This window comes from Myotis yumanensis, unplaced genomic scaffold (genome assembly GCF_028538775.1).
Source record: "Myotis yumanensis isolate MYYU_CA2020_CCGP unplaced genomic scaffold, mMyoYum1.0.hap1 SCAF_22, whole genome shotgun sequence".
Taxonomy (NCBI): domain Eukaryota; kingdom Metazoa; phylum Chordata; class Mammalia; order Chiroptera; family Vespertilionidae; genus Myotis; species Myotis yumanensis.
The window spans coordinates 405,558-424,504 of record NW_027223773.1 but is presented as its reverse complement, the minus strand read 5'-3'; the positions used below and the strand labels follow the sequence as shown (position 1 = coordinate 424,504).

General features: G+C 64.4%; 1 protein-coding gene across 1 annotated transcript in view; it reads left to right on the top strand.

Annotated features, from left to right (window-relative positions):
* LGR6 (leucine rich repeat containing G protein-coupled receptor 6) overlaps positions 1–18,947 on the top strand; it is a 37,848-nt gene that overhangs the window by 8,271 nt on the left and 10,630 nt on the right. Inside the window, exons 2-6 of the mRNA XM_070401393.1 lie at positions 5,252–5,323; positions 6,244–6,315; positions 7,060–7,131; positions 13,776–13,991; positions 16,280–16,351. Of these exons, the coding sequence (XP_070257494.1) occupies positions 5,252–5,323; positions 6,244–6,315; positions 7,060–7,131; positions 13,776–13,991; positions 16,280–16,351 (504 nt within the window). The remainder of the gene's footprint in view (positions 1–5,251; positions 5,324–6,243; positions 6,316–7,059; positions 7,132–13,775; positions 13,992–16,279; positions 16,352–18,947) is intronic.

Genomic DNA, 18,947 nt, shown 5'->3' with positions numbered 1-18,947 from the left:
ACAAGGGCACGAGAAACAAGGAATTTGGGCGGAAGGCCTCTTCCCAGCAGTGGCCGGGGCACCGTGCCCAGGGGTAGCCCGATGTCCAGCCCTGTCCCCCCCCCCCCCATCCGCTGCCCCCGAACACGGCCGCCTTGGCGGGAACCTGGCTGCGACCGCTCCCGGGCCTCTGTGGCTGCCCTGGTTGCACACAGTCCAGGGAGGGAGGAGGCGCTGGGGGCGGGCAGCCCGGACCTTTGCCTTTCCTTGGAGGAGGCCAGGGAGACAGATGCCTTTGGGCCGGGACCGGGGCCAGCGATCCGAAGATCAAAGGGTGCGAGGATCAGGGCTGGGCAGGTGGCGTCACTTGGAGGCACCAGGGAGGGGCAGCAGCTGGTGCCTCCCAAGGGCAGGGCTGACCCAGGACGCCCTCCCCTCGCTCCCTGCCCCGCCCCCCGCGGGCGACCTGTGGGGAAGGGCTCTGGGAGCTGAGTGCAGGGAGGGAGGGGTGCCCTCCCCCGCCGTGGGCACAGCTGTACCCCCGCCACACACACTAGGACCCTCCGCTTAACCCTCACAATAGCTCCCTTACGAGGAACTATTACATAATATATCTGTATTTTTAAAATATATTTTTTATCGATTTCAGAGAGGAAGAAAGAGGGAGAGAGAGATAGAAACATCGACGGCCCCCCCCCCCCCCCACTGGGGATGGAGCCCGCAACCCGGGCATGTTTCCTGACCGGGGATCGAACCCGGGACCCTTCAGTCCACGGGCCGACGCTCTACCCACTGAGCAACACCGGCCAGGGCCCCCAGTCCCATTTAGAAAACCCGTCTCGCTGGGTGTCTGGGTGCCGTGGGGCTGGGGTGGGTGTGCCCTGGGAGTGCAGGTATGGGGACGAGGGTGGGGGGCGGGGAGGACTCCCAGCTGTGGGAGGAGCTTTCACTGGGACGTGGGCGTGGGGGGCACTGAATAGAGGGCTCTTTCTCCTTTTCTCCCCAGACACGCCCTGGCCCTTTATCTGGTGGAATAAAGGCAGTAGGACCAGCGTCTTCAGCTAAACAAACAGAACCCAGGGCTGCGTCTCCCACAAAGGGGACTCCCCCGCCCGCCCTGTGCACCCATCCCTCCCCCCAGGCCCCCTCCTGCTCCCACCCCGCCAGCCCCTGTCCTGGGACTGCAGGGAGCCCGCGGGACACTCCACCGCTAGCCACCCAGGCTGGGCTGCTGCTGACTTGGTGACGGAAGCTTCGGAGCTCCGTCAAACGGCCTCATGGACGAGCCTGAGGAAGCCCTGTGGTACTCCGGCTCCCGCCCCAGGGCTGGTCCCTCGGGCCTGTCATGGTCCATGCTCTTGTCATTTGTCCCCACGGATGGGCTCTTGGAGGGCGGGCAGCACACGTTACTGGGCCTTGCAGCTTCCTCGCCTGGCACATAGTAGGTGCTCAGAAAGCGCTGGTTGAGTGGTGGGTGCCTGGATGGTGAGAGGAATGCCTGGAGGGCTTCCTGTAGGAGGCGGCACTTGACCTGGGTCTCGGCGAACGGGGGCGTTGGGTCGTGGTGCTCACGGGTCCTGCCGGTTGGTTACTTGCTCTGGGCTGGGCACCGGCGAGGCACTTTGCCGGGGGGGGGGGGGGGGGACTGAGGCAGAGAGAGGCAGAGTCGCACGGTGGCAGAGCCCGGAATCAGACCCAGGACGTGTGACCGCAGAGGCCGCAGGGTGTCCGGCGGGGCTGCCTGTGACGAGGGACGCGTCCGTCCTGTGTGGGGCCGCTGGCCACGTGTGGCTGCTGAGCCTCGAGACGTGGCGAGTGCAGCCGAGGAACCGATTCGTTGATTTAATCTGAACGGATGGAAATGTCCCCCGTGTGGCGGTGGCTACTGTGTGGGCAGAGCAGGTCCCTTCGTGCCGCAGACAGTGGGCGGAGCGGAGAGAAGGGGCCCGGAGCCCGTCCCCCGGGGCTTCAGAGGGGAGGGTCTCCTGCTCCCCATCCTCCAGTTCATGCCCCACACCCCCCAGCATCCCCCCCTTATCACACCTGCTCCTGGTCGCCATGGTGACAGCGCCTCGCCCAGCAGCCTGGGTGGTCTGGTCGCCTCACAGGGTGAAGTTCTGAGAACATTTTCCTGACGAGCAGCCAGAATTTCCACTTCCCGCGCCCAGGGCTGGGTCTCTGCTCCCCCTCCTGCCAGCCTCGCCCGCCCCCACCCCACCCCCATGGCCCGGTCCACCCAGAGGCCCAGGGCTGCGGATGGGGGTGCCCCTCGCCCTCGCCGCCCCCGCTGTTCAGTGGGGAGGCAGCGTGCAGGGCCCCGCGCCGTGAGAACGTGGGGCCCCTCGTCCAGACGTTAGTGAGAATTCAAACGACAGCAGCAGAGACTGAGCTGCTGAACGTGGGGCTCCGTGTGGCTGAACAGCCCGGGGAGCTAGTCCCAGAGCAGTGATGCGTGTGCGTGCGTGTTCCTGTGCACATGTGTACGCACACGCGTGTATGTTTCTGTGCACACACGTGTGTGTATCCAGACACACACACACATGTGTATGTGTGTATTGTGTGCAAGCGAGGGTTTCTGTGTGTGCATGAGTATACCCAGGTGCACAATCTATATACACGTGCACACATATGTGTATGCGTGTGTTGTGCACGTGTGTGTACAAGTGAGGGGTTCTGTGCACATGTATGCTTCTGTACATACATGCACACGTGTATGTACATGTCCAGGCGCACATGTGTGTACAGCTATATACATGCGCACACACGTGTGTGGTGTACAGGTGAGTGTTTTTGCGTGTTCATGTGCGTGTACATGTCCAGGTGCACATCTATATACACATGCGCGCACACATGTGTGGTGTGTGCAAGGAAGGGTTTCTGTGTGCACACGTGTGCGTGCTCCTAGTGGTCATGGGATGGCGGGGGGCCCACAGGGTGAGTCCAGGCCTGGGCACTCGGTTCAGTCACACGTCGATCTCCAACCGCAGCCTCACGGGGCATCCGTGCTCCCTCGGGAGACGGGCCCGGGGTAAACCGAGGCCGAGAGCAGGTCCCAGCGCCCTGGGCTTTCCCGCCAGAGGGGGGCCCCGCGGAGGCCATGGCGTCCCCCGAGTTCCTGACTGTGACGTGCGGAGGCTTCCAGAACGCGGTGACCGTGAACAGTCCAACACGCTGAGATGCACACGGGCAGGCACACACGCGTGCCCTCACGCGTGGCACATGCTGCCCAGCACCCACTAGACAAGCATATCCAAGGCGTGCCCCCTCGTAAACATCACCCGTTCCTACCGCCGAGCTGCTGCTGCTGCAGCCAATCCCAGGCCCCGGGGCTCAGGGCGCCCCCGTCCTGGCCTGGGCACGGCCTGCGGCCTGAGCTGCTCTCTGGTCCACAGGGACAGCCCAGCTCCTGGGAAGCCTGTCTCAGAGCCTTCACCTTCGCAGGGCACCTTCCTGAGGTTGCCCAGGCAGGGCCCCCCCGCTGCAAGCCCCCCACAGAATGACCCCAGGATGACCCCCCCAGGATGACCCCCCAAGGACAGCCCCCCCAGGACAACCCCGTCCCTCCCCCCCCCGCAGGGTCAGTGGCCCTTATTGCTCCTGGGGCCCTGGCATCAGCTTGGAGGACCTCAGTGGGAAGCCTTCTGCGCCTCCCGCTCCCAGCTCTGCGCTCCACCTCACTCCCCCTGGCACCAGCCTCACCCCTTTTCCTTTTGTGCGGGGCCCAGGCCTGAATGCCCCCCCCACCCCGCCCCCGCCCCGCCCGCCCCTCTGAAATCCACCCCCGCCCCTGCCCCTGCAGCTGGGCTGTGTTGTCTCAGGGCAGGATGTGGGGGGCCGGGCCCCTCCTCCCAGGGGAGAACAATGAGGCCTCTGGTGAGGGGGGGTGGGAGGACCTTGGAGCCACATCAGAGCCTCGCGGGACGGCCCCGGAGGGACGGCTGAGTGCTGCGCCCTGAGTCACGGCCCCACGGGGCCTCGTGCTCCTGTGGAGGCACGTTCGGCCGGGCTCAGGGTAAACACGGAGGTGATCAGTTCTGCTCCTCCCTCCTGGAGAGGGCGAGCCCGACCCGGCCGAGGGGAGGTCCCGGCAGAACCGGGCTGCGGCATGGGCTCCCCCAGCCACCGTTCCGTGTGCCAGCCCCGTGTTCCGTGTGCCAGCCCCGTGTTCCGTGTGCCAGCCCCGTGTTCCGTGTGCCAGTCCCGTGTTCCGTGGGCCAGCCCCATGTTCCGTGTGCCAGCCCCGTGTTCCGTGTGCCAGCCCCATGTTCCGTGTGCCAGCCCCGTGTTCCGTGTGCCAGCCCCGTGTTCTGTGTGCCAGCCCCGTGTTTCATGTGCCTGCCCCGTGTTCCGTGTGCCAGCCCCGTGTTCCGTGTGCCAGCCCCATGTTCCGTGTGCCAGCCCCGTGTTCCGTGCACCAGCCCGCAGCTCTGCCCGGCAGGGACCATCCTCCCTCCCTGGGGCACTGCTGGGAGCCCAGGCTTTGTCAGAGATGAAACACTGGAGACTCAAGTCTTTTTATTTATTTATTTTTAAAAAATATTGTTATTGATTTCAGAGAGGAAGGGAGAGGGAGAAAGAGAGAAACATCAATGATGAGCCCTGGCCGGTGTGGCTCGGTGGCTAGAGCGTCGGCCTGCGGACTGAAGGGTCCCGAGTTCGATTCCCGGTCACGGGCACGTGCCTGTGTTGCGGGCTCATCCCCAGTGGGGCCCGTGCAGGAGGCAGCGGGCAGTGATTCTCTGGCACCGGCTCACCTTTACCCACATCATCCTGTTTCATCCTCATGCCCTCCCCCCGACCCCGATTCCATGTCAACCCCCCGGTCACAGCCGGACGCGGCGGCGTCAGTGTAGGCGTCTGTGTTGTGAGCGTTTTGTGTGCCGAGCACCTTGGAGGCCCCCGGGGAGCACGTCCGTCCGACCGCTGGGAGCCGGCACCTTCCGCGATGTGCCCGGAGGCCACGGCCTCCCCTGGAGACTGAGGGAGGGGAGCCCGGAGGGACATGACCGCAGGCGACGCTCGGGGGGCAGCGCCGTCCCCGGCTCCGGGCTGACGAGGGAGATGCTCACGCCCGTGTGTGTGGACTCTGTAGGCGCCGGCCCTGGAGGTCGGGACTGCAGGGCGCCTGTGCCTCAGTTTACCCACGGGGTTGGCTCCTCCTCTCCTGCTCGGAAACTCCGTGAATTTTGCCCGAGGCTCCTTGGCAGGGAGGTCAGCTCCCTTCCCCAGCCCTGGGGCTGTTCCCAGCATCCTCTGCTTCCTCCCCACGCAGGGACCTGAGCATGAACAACCTCACGGAGCTGCAGCCCGGCCGCTTCCACCGCCTGCGCTTCCTGGAGGAGCTGTGAGTGGATGGGGGGGCGGGGGGGGGGCCTGGGGCGCCTCGCAGGGCGGTGGGCACAGGGCCCCCTTCAGAACAAGGGGCGCGAGCTGTTCTTTTTTTAAAAAAATATATATTCAAATATATTTTATTCATTTCAGAGAGGAAAGGAGAGGGAGAGGGAGAGAAACATCAGTGATGAGAGAGAATCATGGATCGGCTGCCTCCTGCACACCCACCACTGGGGATCGAGCCCGCAACCCGGGCCTGTGCCCCGACCGGGAATCGAACCCTGACCTCCTGGCTCACGGGTCGATGCTCAGCCCCTGAGCCAGGCCGGCCGGGCGCCGGCTCCTCTGTGTGGCTCTGCTCGGTCCAGGGGAGCAGGAAGCCCGTTTTGTTCCACCGGCCCCGTGGGGACGGATCTCCCCCCGCCCCGGCCCCCGTGACAAGCTGCCTTAGCCCCGGGCGTCAGACTGACCCCAGCCCCATGTCCGCACCCCCTGGGTTGTGGGTTGGCTGTGGCGTTTAGGACGGGGGGAGTCACCGACACCCCGTCTGTGTCGGACCGTCCACGGCGACAGGACCGACACAGACAGGGAGGCGAGGACGGGCCGTGGGGCCACGTTAGCCCAGGAGGGTGTGGGCTGCAGGGCGACCGGCCGAGGATTCGCCGGCCCTGCGGCTGCCGAGCGCCGGGACCCTGAGGGCCGTGACTCGACCTCCCCGAACCGCAGTTCCCTCCCCTAAGATTTGGGGCAACAGCAGCCCCAGACGGGGTGATTGTGAGAACAGAGCGAGGTGGTGGGTGTGGCCCAGACATTGTCGCTCTCAGAACTTGGGGGTCAGCACCCCATCCGCCCCCTCCCCCGCCCCGGCTAACAGGGTCCCCTCCGTGGGCTCCCTGCCGGCCGGCATCACCCAGCCTCTGCTCTGACCTGCAGGCGTCTCTCGGGGAACCACCTCTCACACATCCCGGGAGGAGCCTTCTCCGGCCTCCACAGCCTGAAAATCCTGTGAGTACGAGTGACCTGCACACCGAGGCGCGACCTTGGGGACAGAGGCCGCAGTGCGGTTGGTGCCCGAGTCTCCGTCCGCCGCAGACTCCCCTGTCACTCCCTTCCCTGCCCGTTCCATCTTAACCGTCGCTCGCATTCCTGTGCGGTCGCTCTGCCTGTAACGCTACGGTTTGTAGACATTACGGCAGCCCTGCAGGAAAGCACACCATCCTTTTTAAAAAAAATATTTTTACTGATTTCAGAGAAGAAGGGAGACGGAGGGAGAGAGAGAAACATCCATGATGAGAGAGAATCATGGATCGGCTGCCTCCTGCACGCCCCACACTGGGGATCGAGCCTGCAACCCGGGCCTGTGCCCCGACCGGGCATCGAACCCTGACCTCCTGGTTCACAGGTTGACGCTCAGCCCCTGAGCCGTGCCGCCCGGCCGGGCCTTTCAGACCAAATGTCAGCAGCACCGCGAGTTCTGACTCTTGGCCCTCACGGGCGGCCGGCCACGTGTCTCTGCTTCTGCTCCGTCATCCTCTGTGCTCTGCCTCAGCCTCCTGTGACCCCTCCCGGGGGGCCCAGCCCACCACACCAGGACAGCCCCCCTGATGGGCCGGGCCTGGGCTGGGCCAGGACGCCCTCTGGGCTCCTGCAGCTGGGGTGCGAGAGAGGGATCTAGCTTGGGGTGGGGTTCAAGGGAGGGACCCCAGCCCCGCAGGCCTAGGGGTCCTCACGCCCGTCCTCCCCTTGCAGGATGCTGCAGAACAACCAGCTGGGAGGGATCCCGGCCGAGGCGCTGAGGCAGCTGCCCAGCCTGCAGTCTCTGTGAGTCCCGGCCACGCCCCCTGCACCCCGATCCCCCCCCTGCGCCCCGCTTCCCCCCCATGTTCAGACAGCGTGCGCTCCGGTCCCGGTGTCTCCGGGTTTTTGTTGTCGTCAGAGGGTGTGTGTGTGTGTGTGTGTGTGTGGACTCGCTTGTGTATCCGGGAGGGGAGGCTCCAGGCCCCGTGGGGACTGTGGGAACGGGACCTCCCTAGGCGGGGCCACCAGGGCGGCCTCCCGGGGCGCCTGGCGTTCTGCCGCAGCCTGGGGTGCCGGGGGTGCTGGGCGGGGTCGGCCGCCCCCAGGAAGAGCCGTCTCCTCCGCGTAGGCTGCTCTGGCCCCAGGGCTTTGGGGACGGGGTGGCCCAGACACCCATTTCCTCTGCCTGGGGCGGAGCTGTGTGGAGGAAGCATTGGCCACCCAAGACACGGTCACCCTCCAGGGAGCCCTGCAGCTCCTCTCCCGCCCAGCAGGGGCATCGTGGGTTAGAGTTTGCGTCTTTGAAACATGGCTCTGGTAGCAGCCTGGAGGACAGCCTGGAGGAGGGGGCTGTGCAGGGACGTGAATAGAGGGAGCGTGACGTATGAAGGAGAGGCCGGCGCAGGGGCCGGAGGAGAGGTTGGCAGACTCTGGACAGGTCAGGAGGCCAGGACACGCGGCCTGGGGTCGCTTCACCTACCGCCTGGAGACCCCGGGCAGGTGACCGAACCCTGGCTGCTGCTTCTTTATAGGAAAATGGGGCGGTGGCTCCGTAGGAGAGCGGGAAGTGAGCTCACGTGCGTACAAGAGGCAGAACAGCACGTTGCTGGCTGCACTGCAGTTATTCTTGGTGGTATTGGCTGGAGGTGGGCGTGGAGGGAGAGCAGGGGGCGCTGACCTCGGGGTGGACGAGAGGCCGGGCACCGAGAGCGTGGCCCTGGGAGGGGGTCAGTGAGAACGTGCTGACTGCGGGGTCAGTGGGCAGTGATGCCCAGAGGACGGGCAGGAGGGGCCCAGGGGGAGGGGGGTGCTGATGGCCCTTCTGCAGGAGCTGAGTTTGAGGTGCCTGTGGGTGGGGTGACCAAGCATCAGTGACGACCTTAAAAATGGGTCGTCTCCCTCCTTGCAGGGCGTCAGTGTGTGTGTGTGTGTGTGCGTGTGCGTGTGTGAGTGTGTGAGAATGTGTGTGAGTGTGTGTGTGCGCATGTGGGTGTATATGTGTGAGTGTGTGTGACTGTGTGTATGTGAGTGTGTGTATGTGAGTGTGAGTGTGTGTATGTGAGTGTGAGTGTGTGTGTGTTCAGAGGGGGCCCTGTTCTGGGCTGGAGATGCCCCCCCCCCTGCCCTGGAGAAGCCCCCCAAGCTGCCCCCGAGGCCCGGTGGGTACCGTCAGCACCACCCAACTCGCCCGCCAGCCCGAGCGGACCCTGAGGCCCGGCCATGCGGTGGGGCCTGGCCGAGGGTCCCCGGGGACGCGCGGGGTGGCGGGTGGCTCCGGGCGTGGCTATTTTGGGCTCCGTGATTACACGCTGCTGCATTTGGCTCTCCCCGAGCTTCCGGGAGCTGATTACTGCATGTGTGTCTGGGCAGAGGCTGCCCGGGGGCGGGTGGGCGCCCGGCAGCCCCCGCCCGCCGTGACGGCTGAACACGGGCCGCCTGGCTGCCGGAGGCACTGGGAGTGTGTCCGTGTGGGCCGGCCCGGATCCTGGGAGGTTCTCTCAGCGTCAGTGCCGGTGGGGACAGGCGGCCGCGCGGGCCACCCAGGAGCAGTGGGTGCCTCGGCCCCAGCAGGGACGCCTCCCCCGGACCACGCGTGGGCCCCCCGGCCCCCCTGCCCTCGCGCCCCCTGGAGCTCCTGCGGGCCAGGCCTGGGAGGCCTTGGAGCGGCCAGAACACGCCCAGGATGGGGCTGTGGGAGCTGACACCTCAGGTGGGGTCTTTTTCGAGCCCATGAGTAATTTTCCACTCGTTTATGAGCCTTTGGAGTCTGGTGTCTGGCAGCCACTGGCCGGCGTGTGGAAATTCACACGGCGGCCGGAAAGGGCAGCCCGCGCCCCGGCTCCCGCTCGGCCACCGGCGAGGCCGCGTGGGTGGAGGCTGACCGCCGACCACAGGGCCTTCGGCTGAGGAGCTGGAAGGTGGAGGTGGCCACCCAGTCCCACCGCCCCTCCTGCAGGGGAGGAACCCGGGCAGCAGAGAGGGGTGACTCCAGTGTCCCCCAGGGAGGGACCCGGCCAGGCTGCCGCTGCCTCTTCCCTCCGACCTCTTTTTTTTTTTTAAATCCTCACCCAAAGATATTATTCCATTGATTTTAGAGAGAATGAAGGGGAGAGGGAGGGAGACAGAGAGAAATATCGACGTGAGAGAAACACATTGATGGGTTGCCTCCTGCACGCGCCCCGACCAGGGCCCGGGCCGGGGAGGAGCCTGCAATCGAGGTCCGTGCCCTTGGTGGGAATCGAACCCGGGACCCTTGAGTCCACACAAGCTGACGCTCCATCCACTGGGCCACACAGGCCGGCCAGGGCGAGGGTGGGACGCAGAGCAGGTGACAGAAGCGGGCGGGTCCCGCGAGGCTGCCCGCACCCCCTCCCCTCCCCCTCCCCTGTGCGCTGCCCCACGCGGCTCCCGGCCGCCTCCCTCCCCTCCGCTCAGAGTCTGGGCCTTAATTACACCCTGACGCCGTCTGTTTTCTGAAAAACATGTTTATTTTGGTTCTGACTCATTGCAGAGAGTTTAGAAAAGACAAAAACGAAAAAGAGGGAAAATGAAAATCACCCGCAGTCCTGCCACCCAGACACAGGCCGTGCGCGTCGGTGTGTCTGCCTCTGCGCACACACTCGCTCCCGCCACACGCGCTTCCTCCGGGAGGCGGGCCTGGCCTGCGGCTGCTTCGGAATCCCGCGAACGCAGCCCTGGCGTCACCGCTTCGGCTTTAGGTTGTTTTTAGACATTGAGGTGTCATTCGCGCGGCGTGAGAGGCCGCTTTTCTGGAAGTGGACGTGCGGGTGGTCGGCATGTCTACGAACAGGCGTGCGAGGCCGTTTTGAGTCCTGGTGAGAGGGGTCGGAAGTGGGGCTTTGGGAAGAGGGGGAGACGCACCACCCGTGCGCAGTACAGATGAGAGCCGTGCGCTCCGGGACAAGGAGGGAGGCACGATTCCCAGTGACAAGGAGCAGGGGCACCTGAGCTGTGGGGCCGGTGAGAGTCGCTCCAGGGGGAAGAATCGTGGATCCCACGCTGAGGGGTTAGGTGTTGACCGGAAGCCCAGGTGACTCTGAGCAAGAGAGAGAGACGAGGTCATAGCCTGGAGCCGGGCGGGGTGTCTCCAGTCTGTGTGGGTGGATGGAAGGATGGGCACATGGAAGGGTGGATGGATGGGACAGATGGGTGATGGATGGATGGACAAGTGGATGGACAGAGAGATGGATGGAGGGATGGAGGGATGATAGATAGACAGGTGGACCAATGCAGGGATGGATGGAGAGATGGATGGAATGAAGGATGGATGGGTGGATGGGACAGATGGGTGATGGGTGGATGGACAAGTGGATGGACAAAGAGATGGATGGAGGGATGGGTGGACAGATGGTAGGTGGATGGAAGGATGGATGATGAATGGATGGAAGGATGGATGGATGGATGGATGATGGACAGATGAATGGATGGATGGATGATGGATGGAGGGATGGATGGATGGTAGGTGAGTGGAAGGATGGATGATGAATGGATGGAAGGATGGATGGATGATGGACAGACGGATGGATGGATGGAGAGATAAGTGGATGGATGGATGGAAGGATGGATGATGAATGGATGGAAGGATGGATGGATGATGGACAGACGGATGGATGGATGGACAGATAAATGGATGGATGGGTGGGTGGATGGGACATTGGGAGACTGGGGACGAGGGGAAGCATAGCACACAGCTATAACCTCCCCAGTTCTCACTCTGGTCCGCAGGGTGTCTACGAGACCCTGGACACGAGGAAGGAGAAACTAGATTGTGGGAAGGACTGGGAGCCTGTGTCAGGGAAGCCAGCACTGATGGGACTTCTCCTCCTTCCTTCTCTCTCCGCCCCCCGCCCCGGGTTCCTTGAAAAGTGCTCACCTGTGGCCTGGTCTCCCTGGTCCCTCTCACTGCAGAGTCTGCTGGGTCGGGTCCTCAGTGTCTTTGAAACACTGGGTGCTGCTCACGTCTCCTAACCTGTGACATCACCCCGCCCTTCCGAGAGCCAACGGGGAAACCCCGTCTGCCTCTTCCTCCTCCAACCACAGCTGCCCGCCCGAGGCCAAGGGCAGGCGTCCAGGCCCCGGGGAACCACAGAGCCCAGCTCTCAGACAGCCCAGGAGGGACCCAGAAACCAGAACCCCCCTCGACCGGCACGAGGCCCCCGATGGCGGGGGCCGGGAGGGGTGCGCTGGCTGTTTGTGCTCCCCACCCCAGGATTCCAGGACCGTCACCCCCAGCGCTGGCCCTCTGCCCAGGCCTGCGGGCCGTGTCTCCAGGGGAAGCTCATCCAGGCTGCACAGAGCCTCGCCTGTGCCTTCCGCCGGCGGGCGGGCAATTATTTTTATACGCTGCTGCTGCCGATTAAACACGAGGGAGGGTGCTCAGGTGTCACCCTTTGATGTGCAGAGAGGAAGGGTGCTCTCTGCCTGCCAGGCGGGCGCGGGCGGGCGCTGGCTCATCCGTCAATGCCTGGCAGGTGGAGGGAGGGGGCTGGGCCTCGGTGGTGTAGGCGCCCCCCCCCCCCACCCAGCCCCTTGCGATTGCCTTTGTTTCCATACCCACCTTTGATCTAGTGAAGGGCTGACTGCGAGGGGAGGGATCTCGTCAGGTGGCATAAACCAGAACCGACATGCCCGGCCGGGCTGGCTCTGTGGTTGAGCGTCGACCTATGAACCAGGAGGTCACGGGTTCGATTCCCGGTCAAGGGCACAGGCCCAGGTTTCGGGCTCCATCCCCAGTGTGGGGCGTGCAGGAGGCAGCCGATCGATGATTCTCTCTCATCATTGATGCTTCTCTCTCTCCCTCCCCTTTCCTCTCTGAAATCAATAAAAAACACACGGACAAAACTTGGGGGGCAGTGTTGCTGTGGCTCTCAGCTGCCCCCCTCACCCCCCTCACCCCACTTCACCCCCAGAAGGGAAGTGTGGGGACTCGTTCAGCCACCACCTCTCTGTCGCCGAGGGACCCCGCCCAGGAGAGCTCAGGTTCCAGAGTTTTCGTTTTCGGACCCTGTGAGGGCCTGGCGCTGGGCTCCCGGTGTGTGGAGGGTGGCTAGGACCCAAGGGAGGGGACCCCAATGTCCGGCCCAAGCCGTTCGCCAGACCTCGGCCAGCGACGTAGTAGAGGCAGCATCCTCCTCTGTGGGGGGCCTGGGGGCCCGTCCCTATGGCCCTGCTACGGGGCAGAGGCTGAGGGACACCTCCTGCCAAGTGGACGTGAGCGGGAGGGAACGGAACACTGGACTCAAAGCCAACAACCTTCTTTTTTTTAAAAAAAAAATATGTCATTGATTTCCGAGAGGAAGGGAGAGGGGGGAGAGAGAGAGAGAAACATCAATGATGAGAGGGAATCATGGACCGGCCGCCTCCTGCACGCCCCGCACTGGGGATCCAGCCCGCACCCCGGGCATGTGCCCCGACCGGGAATGGAACCCCGACCTCCTGGTTCATAGTTCGATGCTCAACCCCTGAGCCACGCAGGCCGGGCTGGCCAGACCTTCCGACCACCCGGTCCTGGGGGCTTGGAGGGACAGGGCCACGACCCTGCCAGCCTCCGCCTCAGCCCTGGGTGTGGGGGGGTGTGTGTGGGGGCGCAGTGTGGCCCTCGCGAGGTCAGGCTGGCTCCCGGAGCCCAGGCGAGCCCGGACTGGCCCGCGGGGGCCGCTGCTCACCTGCCGTGTTAGCACAGGTCAGGACGAGCATCGCAGCCAGCCGGGGAGCCCAGGCCCACGTGGGAGAGGAGGGGAGGGGAGGGGAGGGGAGGGGAGGGGAGGGGAGGGCTGCTGGGGTGTTGACTTGGTTCCAGGGCTTAATTGGTGTAATTGCTCGCTGCTTCCTGCCAGACCCGGCCGTCTGGGCGGCTGCCCACCTGCGGGCGGAGCGGCTCCCGAAGGCCTCCCGTCCCCCGTGGAGGATTCTGAGGCTCCTCCAGCTCCCGCCCCGCCCGCCCTGGAGGACCAGGGACCCCGGGGCAGCCTGAACCCCAGCTCCCTGAAGGAGCACCCCATCCTGCCGGGGGGCAGGGAGAGAGTGGGAGGGGCGTCTTGAGCCAGGCTGCAGAGCCTGGAGTCCCCAGGGGGAGGCAGGGGATGTCCCTCAGAGGGGAGGGGGGAGAGTAGGTCCATTTCCTGGGGTGCAGGGTTATGGAGCCTGAGGGCCTTTGGGGGTGAAGACTGGGGCTTCCACGACGTAGGGGCCCCCGTGGGAGAACCTCACCTTGGGGCAAGGCCTCCTCACAGGCCAGCTCGTCTGGGCCCCGTGCACCAGCCGCATAGGGCCCAGCCCATGTGCCCTGAGCGGGACTCGAACCCTGACCTCCTGGTTCATAGGTGGATGCTCAGCCACTGAGCCACACTGGCCGGGCTGGGTCTGCGTCTTGCCCTGACTGACCGCTCCTCCCCAACTTCTCTCCTTCCCTCCCTCCCTCCCTCCAGGCGCCTCGATGCCAACCTCATCTCCCTGGTCCCCGAGAGGAGCTTCGAGGGGCTGTCTTGCCTCCGCCACCTGTGGCTGGACGACAACGCGCTGGCCGAGGTCCCGGTCAGGGCCCTCAACAACCTCCCGGCCCTGCAGGCCATGACCCTGGCCCTCAACCGCATCCGCCAGGTCCCCGACTACGCCTTCCAGAACCTGAGCAGCCTCGTGGTGCTGTGAGCGCCTCCCCCCTCCTCGCTCCGCGTGGGGCCGCCCGGGATGGGGGGGCACCTGCCCGTTCTCTCCAGGGCCTGACCGCTGGGCTGAGCCTTCTGCTCTGGGTCTCCTTCGTAAAAATGGGGAGGATCGTGCCCTGCTGACCTCACGCCCGGGGGTTGCCGTGAGGCCAGACGACATCAGAGCTAGAGAAGGGCCCTCAGGACAGAGACCGTGAGCAGACGCCAGAGCGAAGCTATTATTTTCTTTCTTTTTAAAATAAATACGTATGGATCTCAGAGAGGAAGGGAGATGGAGAGACAGACAGAAATAGCGATGATGAGAAAGAATCATTGACCGGCTGCCTCCTGCACGACCCCCCACTGGGGATCGAGCCTGCAACCCGGGCCTGTGCCCCAACAGGGAATTGAACTGTGACCTCCTGGTTCAAAGGTCGACGCTCAACCACTGAGCCACGCCGGCCGGGCTAGCTACTATCTTTCTCCCCGTGTGAACATATTCACTGCACCTTGTGTGTGGGCCTGTAAGTCAAGGGTGTCTTTTTTTTTTCTTTTTTTCTTTTTAATTAATTTTTGTTGTTAATCCTCACCTGAGGTTATCTTTCTATTGATTTTATTTTTTTAGAGAGAGTGAAAGGAAGGGGAGAGGCAGAGAAAGAGAAACGTCGATGTGAGGGAGACACATCTATCGGTTGCCTCCCGCATGTGCCCCGACCGGGGCCGGGGATTCAGCCTGCAAATGAGCTACGGGCCCTGGACCGGAATCGAACCCGGGACCCTTCAGTCTGTAGGCAGACGCTCTATCCACTGAGCCACACCAGCTGGGGTGAGGGTGTCCGTAGGGATCACCACCTCTGAGAGCCAGGGGTGCGGTCTCAGGGCCCGGCACTGGGTGGGATGGGTTCCTGTCTCCCAGGCCTGGAGGAGCAGAGAGAAGCCATGGGGTGATCGGCCAGAAGCCCCCACCCCCCACCTGCAGGGTGATTACCTGGAAGGCCGCACCCCTGGCAGGACCTGGGGTTCCCTCTGTCTTCCTTCACCCCGGGGAGCGGGGAGGCAAATTAGCTCCCAGCTAATTGCTGCGAGTGAGTGGTAAGTTCATCGGGTAATTACTGAGGGCTCAGAGGTTCCGTGGAATTGCTTGGGGTGCCACACCCATGGCTGGGGCACACGTGCGTCACCGACCCTGCCCAGCGGCCACGGCGTCCCCCGCTCTTGGGAATCTGGTGGAATCTGTCACGTTCTCTGACCTGGGAGCTGCAGGACCTGGACGGGCATCCTCAGGGGCCATGCCCGTGTGCCAGGCGGCCAGGTGTCCGTCCCAGGAGGCAGGGGGACTTGCAGAGGGCGAGCAGAGCAGGCCTTGGAGTCCAGCTTCAGGGCTACTCCGGCTGCATCCCCAGGGAGGGGGTCTGGGGGCCGGGGAGTGAGGGCCTGTGACCAGCAGCAGTGCCTGAGGGGGTCCTGCAGGGCTGGGCAGGTGTCAGAGACTGTGCAGCGAAGAGAACAAGAGTCCCAGCAGGTATCATAGACATCAGGGCCCGGCCGGCGTGGCTCAGTGGTCGACCTATGAACCAGGAGGTCAGGGTTCAAGTCCCAGGCAGGGCACATGCCCGGGTTGCAGGCTCGATCCCCAGGGAGGGGTGTGCAGGAGGCAGGCCGATCCATGATTCTCTTTTATCATTGATGTTTCTAGCTCTCTCTCCTTCTCCCTTCCTCTCTGAAATCAGTAAAGATATGTTTTTTTTTTAAATGATAGACACTCTGTAAAGTCCTCCCTGACTGCTCTGGGTCACCACCTCCATGAAGCCCTCGCTGACTGCTCTGGGCTCACCAGTCCCCCCACCGCTGAGCTCGTCTGCAGCCTCCCAGCTATAACAGAACACTTAGCCCTTAATTATATGTTGTCTGCAGCGGTTGGCTGTTGGTTCCCATCGGTGTGCCGGGCCACTGTGTCATGCGGGCTGGGTCCTGGGGAGCCTCAGACCAGAGCCCCCTCGGCCCCTGCCAGTCAGGCCGCTCTGAGAAGGTAGCGGGAGCCCGTATCGGCCGCGGCCGGACGCTCCTCTCCAGTTAAGCAGGGCAGCCCCTGGTCCGTCCAGCCTTGGAGACCGTGCCTTCCGAAGTCGGGCTTCGCCAATCGCTTTGTCCCTGGAGTCGAGGGCTGGCCCAGTGGGGTCATTCTGTCCACACTTCAGCCTCCTCCTCAAGCCGCCGCCTGCCCCTCCCTCCTCCCCCGGGCTCGGTGCTGCGGGCACCCGGCTGACCCGTCTTTCCTTCCCACACAGGCATCTTCATAACAACCGAATCCAGCGTCTGGGGACCCACAGCTTCGAGGGCCTGCACAGCCTGGAGACGCTGTGAGCGCGGGTGTGGTCGAGCTCCGTCCTGTCCGGGGCGGAGGGGCGGGGTGGGGGGTGGGGAGGCTGGCCAGCAGGCCTGGGACACCGGCATCTGGCCGCGGCCTGCTCCCCACAGGCCTCTCCCTGGCACTGTCTCCCGAGCGCATCACCCAGATGGATGCCCCGTCCTCAGGCCGGTGGCAGGTGCCCTCCCGGGGCTCAGGGTGGCCCTGGGAGGGGGACCCAGGACCCCGCCGGCAGAGACCCCACCAAAATAATGAAACTTTCAGAAAAGGGGGGACCGCAAGGAGAAGCTAGGACTGGGGTGTCCCACCGGGATGGGAGGCTCGGGCGTGCGTCTGGGGTCTGGGGCGGACGCCAGGGGAGTCTGACACCCGTGTGAGGGCGGCGATGACGAAGGGGGTGACCGCGGTGCCCGTGGCCCTGTCATCCGACCAGTAAGTGAGTCACAGGGAGATGGCCCCTCGGCGCTCGGCCTGCCCCAAGCCGCTGGCTCTGAAAAAGCGTTACTCACATGCGTGTCCTGGAATTCTGCGCAGGTCGGGATGCACCGAGCGCTCCATCCTTTGCCCTGGCGTCCGCCAGCCACCGCGGCCAGGCCAGCTGCACGGCCACCTGGGGCCCAGCTGGAGGCGGTGCCGGGAAGGGGGCGGTGTCAGGGCCCCGGGGCACCAGTGTCAGTCAGCCAATGAGGTTGGGGAAGGGCTCCGGGTACCAGGGGTGCAGCCTGTTCCGTGGCACCCCCTCTTATACTCCACACGAACTCAGGACCCTTCAGTCCGCAGAGCGCCCTTCCTGAGCAAGGGGCTCCCAAGCTCGGCTCCCGGCCGTCCTCCACCATTGAGTCTGGTGTGAACCGTGCAGTCCTGCTACGTGCCAGGTGTGGGGGGGGGGGGCCCCGTGTCCCCTCTGCCGCCTCTGGGAGACGCCAGGGCTCTGGGCAGAGTCGGCCGCCAGTGCCGCCGACCCGGAGAGCAGCCAGCTCACCCGCCCACCCGGGCGCGGGCCACTCGCGCTGCCGGAAAGCTGGAGGGGGCAATGGGCTGGGGGGGGGGGGGGGTGTTGGCTCCGCTAGAGCCAGCCAGCAGCCATTGCGTCACTTCAGGGCACGCTGCCCGCTTCTTTCTCAATTAGCCACCGGCAGGCTGCGCAGGGCACGCGGCGAGGTGGGCGCCGGCTTCGCTATAGAGCCGCCCAGCGCCCACCTGCCTTTGATGTGCAGGGTGCGGGGGTGCCCACGAAGCCTGTGCCCGCTGACAGGCCGGGAGGCCAAGATGAGGGGCGAGATAAGTCCCTCCACCCCCCGCCCCGTCGACAGCGTGGAGGCAGCTGGGCCGAGACAGAGCATCCACCCGACAGCTGGAGGGCGAAGGCAGCTCTCCCTGCCGCCCTGTGACCTTGGTCACGTCCTGTGCGTCTCAGGTTCTAGGAATAGCACTGCCCTAGCTGGTGTGGCTCAGTGGATAGAGCATCGGCCTGCGGATGGAAGGGTCCTGGGTTCGATTCCCGGTCAAGGGCACATGCCTGGAGTGCGAGCTCGATCCCCAGTGTGGGGCGTGCAGGAGGCAGCCGATCCATGGTTCTCTCTCATCATGGATGTTTCTCTCTCTCTCTCCCTCTCCCTTCCTCTCTGAAATCAATAAAAAAAGGTATTAAAAAAAAAAGGCGCAGTGCTAGCCTTACCAGGGGCCGTGCGGACCCCATGAGAGCTGTGTGGGGCCTTGCCCTGCACCCCTCCTCCCTCCCAGCCCCTCCTTGGCCGGCCGTCTCAGCCGCACCCCTTTTCCCCTCCTCCAGGGACCCGTTCTCCTTCCAGCTTTTGATCGCCAATTAGAAAGGGGCACGTGTGTTCTCTGTACTCCGTCCCCGTCCCCGGAGCACTCGCTGGGAGCCTGCAGGGGCGGCCAGATGGGGAGGGCGGGGCGTGGCGGGGAATGAAAGCGGGCGTCCGACCTGTTAATTGTGGTGTAATTGGCGGCTCTGCAGCCCAGTGATTCCTGTCGAGCTTTCCGTGTGAGCCGCTTGCTGGCAGCGTGTCTCTCCCTCGGGCCACTTGGGCCTCTCTCGTCTCCATGGAGGGAGGGCCTAACCCCCCCGCCCCAACCCCCGCCCGCTGCGGTCTGGCTCCTCTTTGGAGGGGAGTGAGCTGCGGAGGAGGGGCCAGGTGCGGGCAGGCACACGCGTGGTCACGCGGCAGACTGTGCACATGCCGGGCACACGCCCCGTCGTCGCTCCAGCCTCCCGGGTCTTCGCCACACACACACACACACACACACACACACACGCATGCACACACACACGCGCGCGTACACACACGCACACGCACACGCACACGCACATGCACACGCACGCACACATACACGCACACACATGCACGCACACACGCACGCGCACACGCGCACACACGCACACACACAGGGGTAGGGGCCCTTTGTCCTGCCCAAAGCCATCTAGATATTTATAACCTCATTCACGGGCCATAGAAAATGATCCACTGAAAAACAGCCTGCTAGCCCTAGTCGGTGTGGCTCCGTGGATAGAGCGTCGGCCTGTGGACGGAAGGGTCCCAGATTTGACTCTGGTCAAGGGCACA